Source organism: Diadema antillarum, unplaced genomic scaffold, assembly GCF_040938485.1.
Source record: "Diadema antillarum isolate AM-2024a unplaced genomic scaffold, OU_Dant_1.0 scf00000178, whole genome shotgun sequence".
NCBI lineage: Eukaryota > Metazoa > Echinodermata > Echinoidea > Diadematoida > Diadematidae > Diadema > Diadema antillarum.
The window spans coordinates 53,680-68,816 of record NW_027271067.1 but is presented as its reverse complement, the minus strand read 5'-3'; the positions used below and the strand labels follow the sequence as shown (position 1 = coordinate 68,816).

Below are 15,137 nucleotides of genomic sequence, written 5' to 3'. Positions count from 1 at the left end.
TTATTCCCACTTTTTGTGTGGTTCAATTTGTTTCTCAAGTTAATGTTATTCTTCTCTTGTATGGCTTATAGTCAGTTTGACTTGCATAGGATGTAAATATATTGTGCATGTTTATGAGTAAAGAATGTCATGCTTGTTAAAACCTACAGCTTCTCATCGAACTCTGATCGAATATAATGTCCATTCTTCTGTCGTATGAGTGCATATTGACATGATTTTTGTGCTAGTGGGAGGGCAATTTTGAATCTGGCTGTGACTTTTGTATTTCTCGCTTCCAGGAGTACCCTTTCATTCTGGATCCATTCCAGAAGGAGGCCATCAAGTGTCTGGAAAATCAGCAGTCGGTCCTGGTGTCTGCCCATACCTCGGCAGGGAAAACTGTCTGTGCAGAGTGAGTGTCACTTGTTCTCATGTAGTGGTAAAATCAAATGAAACTCAATATATTTAGTAGCACTATAGATAAATCCGACTTCACAGCAATTTAACTTATGGTGCCTGCAACTGGGGGCTTCCAAAGAAGATCAAAAACACTTTCAATGGGTTATGCAATGAGCCAGGTGTGTTGCTATGTCAGTGCATAAATTATCTTTTGTTAGGCATACTTGAAGCTTCCCAGTTAGAAATTACCATATTAAACAGTACCCAAACCGAATTGGTCTATAGAAAACAGAAGGTATGCTGTGAAAATGAATATATTCTTGTGAAATAGGAGTGAATTCTTTCTGTCTGCGTACAAAAGTTGTTGTTTTTTTCAGCATGTTTGTTAACACCAGAAGCCTTTGCAAATTCCTAAAAACATTTACTGCTGTAGGAATGTATAATGGTGCCTGCATGTTTTCTGTGCTTTTGGCAAAGGTAAGGAGAACAAAGGTTGTCCATTGAGGCCAGAGAGATTAAAGTAGGTCTTATAATAGGATAATAATCTCTCCCTCTCCCACCTTTCTGTCTCTGTGTTATTCTTCCTCCAAGGTATGCCATTGCTATGTCCCTGAGGGACAAGCAGAGGGTCATCTACACCACACCCATCAAGGCCCTTAGCAACCAGAAGTACCGGGAGATGTTTGAGGAGTTCCAGGATGTGGGTTTGATGACTGGTGACGTCACCATCAACCCATCGGCCAGTTGCCTTATCATGACAACAGAGGTCAGTATCAGAGTTTGAATTGAGGTTTAGAGAAAGCACTTGTGAGAGTGTGACATAGGTTAGCCGTTTGTTTTATCATGAACTGTAAAAGAGACATAAGATTGAAGCCCAGTTTTGTCTTGTTTTGTTTTGATAATCAAAAATCAGATTATTGTTAAGGTCATGTTCAGATTTAGACTCTCACTGTTTACACAATGATATGAGAAATGTTTTTAATGACTATTTTTATTATTATTCTTGGTACATGAATATTTTTTTGAGAGGGCAATTGACCAAATAGTTATTTGGCACTTATAAGTTGGGTCAAAGTTCAGGGGCATTTTCATAAGACTGTCTGTGTCACATCTTGTACACTAATTGTCAGAAGTGTTAGACATATGTGACCTGCTACAGCAAAACCCAACACTTCAAGGCAAAAATCAAATTTGCATTTTTGACATTACTGGATAAAGTGAAAAATTTCCTTTAAAATGATACCTCATTTATATGAATTGATGAAAAAATAGCAAAGTTATGGTTGTTTTTCATAATTCATAAAGCGAAAGTCGGTTTTGAGATAATGGCATTTAAAGTTTGACTTGAAATTCAACTTTCACTCATAAGTCAAGCATACATTCACTCCATAGCAACGGGCATTTCTAGATTAGCTACTAACTTGAAATTACACACACCCAATGGACACTCATTTGGCAACTGATTTTGAGAAATTCAGAGAATTTCATATATTTTTATTCAAGATATTGATATCCAAAAAACAATAAAAATAAAGGGAGAAATAAAAAAATGCTTTCAATTTTCGACACCATACAAATAACTTATAACATGCAATCATCCAAACTGTGTGTGCAAAACGACGCATATTTTAAAAGTCAAAAGTCAAATGAATCGTACAAGATCCAAATATAAAATAATAACAAAATATGAATTCATAGGTTCAATAAAAACAATAGAAACAATAAAAAACAATAAAAAACATACAAATTGTGGTAATAATTGAACACAATTTACCTGATAGTTGTATTTAACATTAAAGCTTCACAAATGTTACTGTATCATCAGGACCTTGTGTGAACTTTCTATGATCAGCACACGTATCAATATGAACATTCAATGTAAAAACAAAAGTAACATACATGTAGTCTCAGTGCAAGGAAATCTGACTATGCTATACTATTATACTATAAGAAGCCGTCATTGGGAAATACAATGTGTACTAGACTTGTAATATGCAACAATCCTGTGCTTTTTTTCCAGCTACCAAAAAACAACAACAACAACAACCCACCTAATAAATGTATAACGTCTAATGTGATTAAAAAGGTATATGAACACACATGTAACACGTTTAAAGAAGATAATCCTAACAAAAATTTCTCACGAATGTATGATGCAAGTAGACATAAAAATTGTTAATAATAAAACAAGTATCCATAACTCGTAGCCGTAATCAACAAACAAGCTTCAAATATTTTGCTGCAGGGCAATTCCACGGTCACTAGGACACAGGTGCCAAAAATTCAAAATGATATTTGTTTCAAACACCATACATTTTCAGACAGTACTTGAGTTGAAGTTTTAAGAATCATTATGTTTTTCAATAAAAGCAGCCATTTTGATTTTCAAAATGGCTGCCAAAAAATGGCTGCCAAAATATGCCTATAACTCACTGGTGAAAAGAGTGTATTGTTGCATAACTTACTCTCTGTATATCCACTTTATTAGTACTCTAAACAACAATCTTTCATATGTATGCAGTTACCAGAGAAGTCTTTTACCACAAGATAGAAAAAAAAGCTGGTAGCTTTAAAGAATTTGATAAAAACTGTTAATTACTTTGGTAATGATGGATGTAACGTCAGTTACCAAAAACAAGGAATTTTTAAGTTTATTCATCAAAGGAAGTGAGCTGTATGATGTAACTTGGGATTTCTAATGTATGCCCATATGCCTTTATTTTGATACCAGAAATAAGGATACTTGGCATACTGGAGAGTCAAAATGAACACTACAAAATGTGTAACGTCAGTTACCGAAACGTCATACACGAGTATGTAACGTCAGTTACCATGACAGTAATTACAACTGAGGCAAATTTTTTGACTTTTGGCCATTTCAATACATCTGGGAAGTCAACTTACAACAAAGAACAGCAATCCCTTTCATAGGAAATGATGTCATTACCATGGTATGTCCATGGATATTTTTTTTAATTTTATTTTATTTCTAAATTCATTTATTCATTCATTTACCACGATTATCTTTTTTTTTTGGGGGGGGGGCAGCTTGAGCTTTCGATTTTTGATTCAGCACAAGTTTAAGGTTAAATCATCGGGAAGTTTAGTTTGCCACATGCAGTATATGCACTCAAATTAGTACATTCCCAGTCCTACGGGATGATAAAGCTACCAAAGTTTGTAGCCCTAATCAGTGACATGATTGCATGTTAACCACATTTTCTATAAAAACAAAAAACAAACTTCTGCACAGCTGTATACCAACAGTTTAACAATCTTCACCAATGTTTGCTTTTGCTGGCATTTTTTTTTTTCAGGAAGCTTAGTCAAGTTTCTACCTCAAGGCAAATGCACATACAGATATTTCTTCTCTTGCACTTAAATGTGTGGTGTACATGTAGTTAACATGGCTCATCTTCTATTATGGTACGTAAGGCATGTACTCATTATTATTTGAAACTTAACACTGATGTTGCTCAAAGTGAGAGAGGATTCTATAGGGTTTTTTAAAAAATTGTTCATACAGTGTGTATTTGTTGATTACTTTATTCTATTCATGCAGGGACATTTTGTAATACAACACATGATAATTATGAACAGGAAGAGTTTTTTATATTGATTTTAGTATTCTTTCGTTACAAAGTCTGATTTCTTGGTATCTCGAATGTATTTGCAAGCCGTGATATATCAGTGAAAAGGAAAAGAAAAACAGTTAAATTACTTGAAGCTAGGAATAAAATAATGCTCTTTTGACCAAAAAAGCATTTATTTTTCTTCTTCACAGAGAAATATTAAAAGTGCGACACTTTTCATTTAAATCAATTGATGATGGAGATCATCAGGAGTAAAATAAAGAAAAGAAGGAGAAATATATCACAATAGATTTCATACATATCTATGCATATTTATGAGTTGATACATGTTTTTTTTCCCCATGACCTGGAAGATATTTTGATATTTTTTTCAAGCACAAAAATATCCATGTTTTGTGTAGTACTGCAAGGTATTATGGGTGGAGCACTCTATGTAGATAAAAACTTTCCTGTTCATCAAAAAACAAACAAACAAACAAACAAACAAAAAAGCCCTTAGTCATGTCAATATATTTATACTTGGAACTGCTTAATCTATTACTGGCTCTGTGTAATCATAAATGTTGAATAAAAATTAAATCTTCAGACAAATGTCAAGAAATATCCTCTTGTGCATTTACATTATTTTTGCCCAACTGTGCTATGGCATGGGGGGGGGGGGGTGCCCCCTAAGGGCCCACCCAATATTATTTGTGTCTTTAGATTTTGTATTAATTTGTTGCTGTAGTTGCCTGGGATTGTCACTGGTACATTGCAGCAGTATAATAACCTGTTAAATAAATTAGTTCTATGTAAACCCCACGGCAAAGTATGTGTAACGTCAGTTACGTAACGTCAGTTACTGACATGTTTACCTTTAAGTTTTCATAGAACACAAAGAAAATGGACTACTCTTTCATTTCATTGTGTATTTATGACTGATGAACCAAGGTATGACTCCATATCAACCAAATCATTCTGAATGGTCAGAATTATGAAATATCACATAGCTATTCCCAATCAAGATTTTGCATGTGTAAACCCTATGGCAAATGTAAGCGTAACGTCAGTTACGTAACGTCAGTTACCGTCATGCCTTCACTGAAATTGGCATGGTGGTAAAAGGAGACAACTAAAGTGCACATTATTTTGCACACCTGTTCCTAAGAACCTAGGTGTATTGCCATATTAAACACATAAAGGCTCAAAGTCAGGGACATGAGATATTTCCATTTACGCCTACACCATAATTTCCCATGTCCTTTTTCCGTAACGTCAGTTACCGACACATTTTCACTTGCTATGTGATAAGAAATGCAGTTTGAGAGAAAAACTTTCCACCTATTTCTTCATTCTCATGAACTTATTCATCAATGCTAATTGCAAGCCCAAGGTGCTTTCATTCACAAAACTACAGGGTAAACAATTTCATGAAAATCCTTACGTGTAACGTCAGTTACCGTGGAATTGCCCTGCATTATCATGATCAATACCTTAAATCCTATAGGCAAATGTATCAATACAAAACATTTATGTAAAATTGGTAGTCTCAGTACAAGGAAATATGAATGTACTTTCCATAACCACAAAGCTAATGGTATGAAATCCGATGTGCACTTGACATGTAAAAAATGCAACATTATTTTCCCCAGCCTTTTCTACACATGACTGTCAACACATTGTACATGTGATGTGTTTAAAGGGGATGGTCACAATAGCAGTTAAGAAGAATGAAGCATGCAATAACACATACAGACACACAAATTTGTGGATATCGAAATAAAAAAATAGAAAGATAATTGACAAGTACCATTTCTTTCTTTGTTTGTCATGCTACATTACTGAACATCCGATTTTCAACATGTTTCTCTATGACAATAAAATAATCAAGAGAGTCTTGGTCCCAGAAAGCTCACAATGTATGGCACTATTTGCATGAGAAAGTTCACAATCGAGCATTTGAACACACGAAGTACTGTACATAAACGGTAAAGGCAGAACTAAAAAGTGATGGGAGATGGATAGATTCACTACTCCAGAGCATTGGATGGTTTCATGTGATATATTCTACATGAATAAAAAAGGGTATGTCAACAATAATACAATAGCTACATTTAATAATAGAAAACAAAATAAGTTTGTAACGACAAATGTCACTCAGCAGATAATCTTCCACCGAAATGAAGACCTTGCAAGTGCTTCTTGCTCAATGCTATTATTCTTCATTTTGTGAGGATTAAATATCCAGTCTAGTAAAATATAAGAAGAAAAACTGGGAATGAAGCCTCTCAATTCCAAAAGCGAGAAAGAGAAAGAACCAAAAAAAAAAAATAGATGCTGCAAAAAGAAAAGGCAAGTCTTGGTGGCAATGTATCACGTACAAATAGCAGCCTGTGCTTCAGCTTGTGCAAGCTTGTTAACAAAACGAGTGTACTGCAACATGATTACTGAAACAGTTATGTATGAACAAAGTTCCATATCTGACAACACAAGACTTCACTGACATAACCCTCTGATACCAACTACTCTGGGGCTGGACAGACCACATCCCTCGTCTCTGGACTACAAAACTCTCTGATGTAGTCATACAAGTACTGCTTGCGGCTAGCATCAAGACCACCAGGCTGGATGACAGGGGGGAGTGTGGTAGCAGGAGATGTACGAGCAAGGTCAAACATCTGTTCAGCACTTTCGGCACTTTCCTTGAAGAACATCCTACCACAATTCTCTTCAGAAACTCTGAAGTGGTAGTAGGATTTCACGCGAGGAAACCGCCTGAAGTGCCTACCCAGATGGTTGGCCCAGTCGTACACCGGCACGAACACATCTCCTCGCTCATTGCCAACAAGCTGGGCGATGTTGATGCCAGTCGCAGTTGACTCTTCCACAACATCAACGATATCCTGCAGGCAGGAGACTGGTGTCTTCCTGTACTTCTGTTTGAGGAGTCCAAAACACCAGTCAGGGGCAAACTTGGTATGCCCAACAGGGAGAAATGACAGCGACACAGACTTGTGCAGCTTAGCATACACACGCCAGCACAGATATTGCAGCATGGTATTGTTTTTGTTCTGTCCAGGGCAATTGTCAGCATTCAACTGGACGTGCTGCTCTCCGCATCCATAGTTCTCTAGAAAATGGTGTACATAGCTTACAACCACATTGACGCCCTTGCCACAACTCACGCCCTCGTCTGCCAAGTAATTGACCTGTGCTGGCAAGCCTTCTGCTGTGACCCCGAAGATATGGCACTTCCTCGGAGTCCTAAAGTAGATCGGACCAGGCTGTTGGGGATGAGCTGGAAAGTGCACTTGTTGAGCGAAGTCAAAGGAGTAATGGAAAGTCACCGGCCTGGAGTTGGGTTCGTTTCTTTCGAGCTTGTTGATGTCATGTTCTTTAGAGACCACCTTGGATGCTTTACAGGCAGCATTGTACGCATCCCGCTCCGTCTTAGCCTGCAGAAGATGTAGCTCCTGCTGACGAAGAGCTTCTGTCTTTTGCTCCTCTGGAACATTGACCTGTAAAGAAGAAGAAGAAATTCGCTAAGAACATTACAATGCGATTACAAATGAAGAGTAGAAAGGATAATTACATTTCCTGTGTATGTTACAATTATGTACATGTGCAGTGTTATAAGCATTTCACTAATTGAGAAGGATTTTTCAATAATTTGTTTCCATTTGAAGATTATGTATACTCTGTTCATGTTAATCTTGTCATTAATATCAAACACATTCATGAAAATCAATATTTCTAAACAAAGAAATATATAAATATACCTGCTTTGTGATAAGACTGTTGTTCTGCTGACAAGTCCAGCAGAGGTCTGTCGCAGGCTTTGCCACCACAACGTAGGGGAGGAGGTCGTTCCAAAGCTTCCGGAATGTTGAGTAGGCAATGGCATGGTCAGGTAGCGAGGCCTTGTACAGCCGCCAGAGCTTGGCTTTGGTCACATGGGACGGCAGGAGCTTTACATCAGACGACTTGATGCCGGGAATTCTTCCAGGCAGGAGAATGCAGTTTTCTGCTGCATAATTCAGGATGAACTGAACCACACCCTGGACCTGTGCCAGCTTGAGCAGCTTCTTGCCCCTTCTTCCACCTGAAAGACAATAAAAATAAGTACAAGAACTTAAATTCACATCGGGTCTGTCATGCCACATTATTAGAGCATGATACCTTTCTTTTAATGGTAATGATAATAACATATTCCAATAAAATAATGATATCTATTTTTCATGCATCTTTTGTTTCATTATGCGTGCTAAAAAAAATAATCAAACCTTAGCATTCTGTAACATTTTCTTCCTTGACACTCATAGCATTCTGTAACATTTTCTTCCTTGACACTCATAAAAACTAAATAACTTTTTCTGCAAGTTCTTATTTCATTTTCTTAATTTATTTTTTTCTTTCAAATTTACATAGTATGTTAGAAAGCACAGATTAGAATTGAAGATCTATACCTGACTTTTTCCGCCGTGGCACCAGACCGTGGGTGTTGTACCAAGCCTTGACATTGGTAAATTTCTCCGGCCCAATCTCCATCAGGTAGAAGAAGGAGTAACGGCAAATCCTTCTGTGCCCGTAGCTAAAGCTTCTCATTCTTGTGTGCTTCCTTTCTTTGCGCTTCGACTTCTTGCCTTGGGTGGCTTCACCATCATTTAAAGATGATGAAATGACGCCCAGTAGAAGGAGATCTTTCTCGAATTCCGTAAGTTCTTTGATGGAATACCTGGAGCATGGTTAGAAAGACAAATTGCAAAACAACAAAATAAATTTCAACATCCTTTTGTATCACTCTCTTAAAGCTATGGTTATCCATCTTCATTATAAAAACCAAAGTATGATAAATAAAGCAATGTTCTGAAAGGTAGATTAAAGATAATGATAATGTTCTAGCGAGGCAATAGGCCCTACAGTTTTGGCAGATAGCTCTGGAAGTCAGTATACAATATATCTTTGTCCATCTTCCTTTCTAAATTGAGTAGATGTCAGAAAGATAGAAACATGATGCATTTAAATGGCAAGAATGTCTGGGAAGGTGCATGTACATGTAGTACTGCAAGTCTGCAAGCACACAAAAGTACAAAAGTTCAAAAATATCATCACTTCATCTCAAGAATAAAAAAAAATACCTTATGGCATCTTGCTCGGCCTGAGAAAACTGCTCAATGCAGCGTCTTCCATTGAACAGAGTGCAGCTGCATTTGTTCTTCCTCTCCTTCAGTGGCTCAAGGTCGATGTCCGCATCTTTGGCTCGTTCTGTTGCAGCACGTGCCTCCTCTTCGACATCATCAACCTTGTCAGCGCCCCCTTCCTCGTCACTGCTTAAGTCCATTGGCTCATCAGCTGACCCATCACTGCTTGATCCCGATGAAAATTCAGGCCTGGATGACGGACCAGCGCCTTCATCATCAGACTCCTCATCATCAGAATCTGTTCCAAATAATTGAAATAGGAAAGAGAGAGATCAAAAATTAATATATCATCAAATCTAATAGCCATATCTGAACTGATCAAATAATAAATAAGTTGTGAATTCACTATTTGTCATTTAATGCATCCAAAGTTTCTTAATAAATCTAAATGCAAGTTACACATTTTTTAAAACATTGCTTAGCTCTACATAGCAATACAAACAGAGTAAAATAATGTAACAACAAAATAAGTGGTATCACTGAACTACACGGAAGAAAACACTAAGAAGCAAATGGCAGGTCTTTGAACATCATACTATGTGCAATTCTTTTTGCAAAAATAAGTAACATCTCTTAATATTTCAACCACACAAATAAAGGTCCCCAATGGCTCAAAGAGTGAATGCCAGTGGCGCATGATGTACACATCAATGCAGCATAGACAAACTAGAGTAGTACGGTAGTGCAACAATAGATTACCCAATACACCATCATTCCTACATTTTGACTTATTTTGATGTAAAAAAAAAACATGTAAAATAGGCCCCACCACTGCGTGTCTGTACTAATAAGTGTATGGCGACTCGCCTGTTTAAACTTTTGAATTCAGCCCTACCGTGTAGCTTTCATCAGGAGATAAGCACAGTGGTGGGGTTTTCTTCCACAGTATATTCGATAGATTAATACTCCTAAATGCAGCCCCATCTCCCACCACGTGAGACTGATACAGCGGTGGGGCAGATTTCCATGGCATCGCATCTTTCGTCCTCCCTTTCTCCTTTTTTTTTCCCTTTGGTCTTCAACTTTTTATTCTCGGAAGGACTCCCCATTGTCCCTCGACTAATCTAATGGCCAATTTAACCATAAATACAACCCTACCTAACCCTAAAGTTTCTAAACCTAACCTTGCTTGCTAACGCACATGTGTACGCACACTGCCGTGGGGCCTTCTTCAGGAATTTGCCCTTTTTTTTTCATTTGTCTGATGGGCTTTATTCACGTCCCAGATGAACGTAAAGATTCCTGCATACCCTACCTGTGACTACAATTTAGTACACAAATTGTACAAGTACAATAATAACATGTTAACTTAGATATGAATATAACTTATGGAAATAGACACATTAGAACCACACAGTTTTGTGATTCCCTAACGTTAGAGTAGCAACTACCACGTGAAATTTTAATTACAAAGAAGAGAGATATATCAAACAATTTACTAATACTAGGCCACCGTTGAATACAGTTCCGTACACGCGGATCATTGGTAACTCTTCCTAACTTCCATACCTTTGAAGGACAATTTGTTTCGTATCCGTACAATTGTAAAATTTTTACCGTAACTTCAGTTGTAGAAGCATGCCATGCCCATGGTAAGTAAGTAAATTTTGGTTACGCCTACTTTTGTAGATCAACTTAACGTGAGCAAAAGTTAGATGTCTAACTGGCAATTTTTGAGTGGACCGTATTTAACTGGATCGATGTGTACCGGTACCTGTTAGTGTTACAGGTCTGCCAGATGGCTCTAACGCTACAATGTAAATTACTTCTTAATCACTAGCTTTACAAGATTGTTATACGTTTGAAGTGTTTACAAACCCCTTAACGTTATGCTTTGTCCAGCTCAGTCTAACTGTTGTTGCATAGAACACACGTTACCGTAGATTCTTAGCAGGGCCTCGACTCACGAGATCTGTGAAATTTCGCTCGTGTAAACCTCACACGTAATTTACGCGTTTATGGCTACAGAATCTTATTTCTGTTCACGTAGTTTAAAGACAAAGTACATGTAAATCTACATAGAAACTGTCATTACAGTGGGCAAACAAACAAACAAACGAACGGAGGCCTACCTGAGTCGGTGGCAGAATCATCGGAAGCTGCGGTGGAAGCAGCTCCTTTCGTCCGAGCGCCGGAAGTTTCGGGAGTTGTGCTCGAAGCAAAGTAGTCCGACAAGACGTCAGCCAAACCCGACATATCCATGCCACACGCTGTCGCTTCATTTACCATAGCTGCGACTGTCTTGTCGCTCAAATCCTGTTTCTTTCGCGACATTTTGAAGTCATTTGATGTAGTACACAGTCAGAAAAACTCTCAAAATAGTGAAAAGAAAGTCTGAAAGATGACGAACAGGCAACAGTAAAACACATGCAGGGATCGAAGAGACGAAGCGAGCTCGAGAGATCAGCAGGTAAACAACGATGCATTACGTCATACCTATTGATTGGCGAATGAGATGCCGTGATTTCGAACACGTGGGTAGCAACAGCCTTTTGTTTACGGTGTGATTGACACTTTGACATAAATAACGTCATCTTCAGGCGAAGTTTTCATTGGTTGCTTGATATAGGACGTCCCCCATATCTCCTTATTTGGGTCAGACACGCTTTCCTCGTTTATTTGATACCAAACTCGCCGGGGATGCACTCAGAAAAATGAACTTCTCGCGGGGAACAAAATGTGATATTTTCGGCGATTTTCTGTAATTTAGCTTCATTGTCTCAACTATTGAAGTGGACCCAATATTGTATTCATCATTTTGAAAATTATTTTAAAATATTTCCTGATCACGAATCAAATCTAACTTTTGGGAGAACAATCTTGAATGGATGTTTAATTCGATCATGTAAAAATCTCAAGTTAGCCCCTTAGGTCGAAATTTGGTCTTCGGAGGCCTGTACAGAGAAATGGAATTTGCCGAGAAGCGTCGGGTTTTGCTGTAGCGGGTCACATATGTATTCATTTTATTGCATTGTGCATCATACTTTTCTTCAGATTCTGCGCAGCATGTTGTATCGGGGGTCAGAGATCATGCGAGAGGTCGGCTGGGTCATCTTTGATGAGATTCACTACATGAGAGACAAGAGTGAGTATGAGATGTAATGCTGTAGCAGCATACAAAGCTAACGTGGAACACTCTTCTCTCTCACAAGTGGAGCTCAGGTGATGCAGTGAAGTGACTCGAAAGCAATCACTTTCTCAACACATTCAAATCCAGCATATTTTCTCTAATGATGTACTCATTTTACTTTAACTGGCTCCATGTATTTTAATTACTTGCATATCCATTTTGTATGCATTAATTGCTTGCTATTTTGAGCAAGCCTCTGGCAAAACATCTGGCCGTCAGAATTAATAATTGTTGGAGGGGTACTGTAAAACATATTTTAGTGGCATGAAATTTTTGTGGAATGCCTCTTATATTCAATGCATATAGTGTAGACAAGGGCCTTTGCATGCATTTTAATTTTTTGAATCTTGGCTCTCGCAAAAATCATGAAATTAAAATGCACTCGTGAGCACATTCCTTGTTTTACATTACACATAAAATTTTTTTCCAAATTCTTTCCCAAATGATGGCAACTCAAGTAGGTAATATGCATGATGTTAGTTTGTGCAGGAATACATCAACAGTCTGTCAAAAGTTTATGTTTGAGCAAAGCTTTGACCTTTCATGATTTATTCTCCTTCAGCATTTGTGCATGTTATCCATGTGTGTGTATTCTATATGTGTGTTTGTGCATAGATTATTGTGATCATGAACCATCAAAGAATTTGTAGTGATCACTGTATTAACAATGATCATTGGCCAGTTAGTAAAAATCAGTTATTTGTCAGTGTTTTACATGAGTATGAATTTCAAGCTTGTACAGTATGATGGCTGATGTCAGTGAAGCCGTGTGGCACTACCATGAACAACATTGACTAGCCAAGTGCCTTCACACCAAACTAAACAGAATTATTAGCCATATTTACTCTAGAGTAAATGAGATAATGCATGTTAGCCACCTCATCAGAAAATTGTTTGAGACTGATCGATGGTGTGGTTTGAATCCTGGATGTAGATCGTGGAGTGGTGTGGGAAGAGACCATCATCCTCCTACCAGACAACGTCCACTACGTCTTCCTCTCGGCCACCATACCCAACGCCAAGCAGTTCGCTGAGTGGATCTGCCACCTCCACAAGCAGGTTTGGAAGACAAATCTTTTATTTCTTTCAGTCAGTGTCTAACCCATAGAATGCCAATTTCCGACCTGTTTCTTGAAGTTACTTGCAATTTCTGTTACCAGTAGTAATGCAATGGCTGCAGCATTCACAGCAGAGACTTGTTGATCTCTAGAAGTTGGTGTTCATGTGACTGCTGCCAAAGAACTTGCAATCATTGCAGGTTGCTTCTGTTGTGAAGGGCTCAACCCTGATCAGAATGTAACCAGTCATGTGCCCCATTGTGAAGGGCAGCATATTTGCTATGTCGTATTTGTCATTGTGCCAAGTTATGTTTTCTTTGTACACTTACTTGGTATGTTAATTTCTTCATGCGTACTGTGATAGATTTATAATGTGCATAAATGTGATAAAAATGCCATGATTCTAGATATTCTCTACTTTTTAATGTGTATATTTGTAATATTATATACTCCGTATATGCAGTGTATACTTTTCAAGCATATGATATGTGTTGGAACCTGTAAAGCAATTTTGTAAGAAAATGAATTTGTGATCAAGAACTGCAACAATAGGATATGGAATGCATGTCAATCCATTTCAAGAAAAGCCTAGGTGACCTTTTAGATACAATATATTGTACATTACATTTCTATCACCAAATTTGTGAATATCGGTTGACTTTTCAAATTTGCGAGAATACAAAAACACTGCAATAGATATTGTGTATGCAGTATCACATGACTTTGTATTTATTTCTCTCTTCTTTTTTTTCTGTATTTCCAGCCATGCCATGTGGTATACACAGAATATAGACCGGTTCCTCTCCAGCACTACATCTTCCCTGCAGGAGGCGATGGACTCCACCTTGTGGTAGATGAGAAGGTGAGACTGGGTTTCCACCCTGTTCAGAATGTAATCATATTCCTCATCTGTAGGTTGCTAGATATCCCTGCTGCAGTTTTGATTAGCAGAGGCATTCTGTTTTGAGACTGCTATGCACTATACAGTACATCTGATTATTATGATTTATACACCAGTGTGTAATCACATGTGACTAATTCTTATACAAATTTTATATGTGAAAGAGGCAAAGATTTGAGATGCCTTCTAATTGGAATACAGGGTTTGTATGTTTGTTTGTGTGTTTGTTTGTTGGCATTTAATCTTCCTCGCAAGTCAAACTACATTCAAATGAAATGTTTTCTGCTTGTACCGATTCTGACACTCATTTACTGTATCAGGCAAAGTGCAGCATGAATGGATAGATGTGTCAGTTTCCTGCTAGTCCTAATATGGCCCTTAATTTTAAATATGTGACCGTGCACCTCAAAACGAACATAAAGTCGCACACACTGATTTGGCGTGAGGACTGAAAATAAGTGAAATGGGTCAACCTAGCCGAACTTGACTTTTTCATTTTTTCTGAAAGAGTGGGTCTTCTTTTACATTATACTAAAATTTAGTATCATAAAACGGGCAGGAAAATGTGTTTTTTAGCAGTTTATCTCCAACATTTTTGGTAGAATAGTGTGATTAGGTGTGTCTTTAGAATCCCTTTTTCATTTCTGAAAAACCTTGTCGACACTCTTCACTTTCAACTCTAATAACTTTTGAAAGGATAATGCTACTGCTTTGAAAGTTGGCATTAATTATGGTCAGAATGTTTTAATGAGGCATGCTAAATTTCAGTTTAATCTGATAATCCCTTCATTGTTGTTACTCTGGTGGTTTACTTCCTGTTTTTTGTCCCATTCATCGCACAGCCAGCACGGTTTGGTAAAGATTAAGCGCTTGAATAGACACTGTACTTCAGAGCCT

The 15,137-nt window shown here is 37.7% G+C and overlaps 2 protein-coding genes across 2 annotated transcripts in view; one reads left to right on the top strand and one right to left on the bottom strand.

Moving 5' to 3' along the window:
- Window positions 1-15,137, top strand: part of LOC139722955 (exosome RNA helicase MTR4-like) — a 34,514-nt gene that overhangs the window by 6,207 nt on the left and 13,170 nt on the right. Inside the window, exons 4-8 of the mRNA XM_071634237.1 lie at window positions 279-391; window positions 970-1,144; window positions 12,146-12,236; window positions 13,216-13,340; window positions 14,103-14,201. Of these exons, the coding sequence (XP_071490338.1) occupies window positions 279-391; window positions 970-1,144; window positions 12,146-12,236; window positions 13,216-13,340; window positions 14,103-14,201 (603 nt within the window). The remainder of the gene's footprint in view (window positions 1-278; window positions 392-969; window positions 1,145-12,145; window positions 12,237-13,215; window positions 13,341-14,102; window positions 14,202-15,137) is intronic.
- Window positions 6,473-11,425, bottom strand: LOC139722927 (uncharacterized). Its single transcript, XM_071634210.1, has 5 exons — window positions 11,224-11,425; window positions 9,089-9,389; window positions 8,417-8,685; window positions 7,730-8,052; window positions 6,473-7,468 (listed from the first exon to the last, which is right to left on the bottom strand). The coding sequence occupies exons 1-5, from the start codon at window positions 11,423-11,425 to the stop codon at window positions 6,473-6,475; spliced, it is 2,091 nt and encodes a 696-aa protein (XP_071490311.1).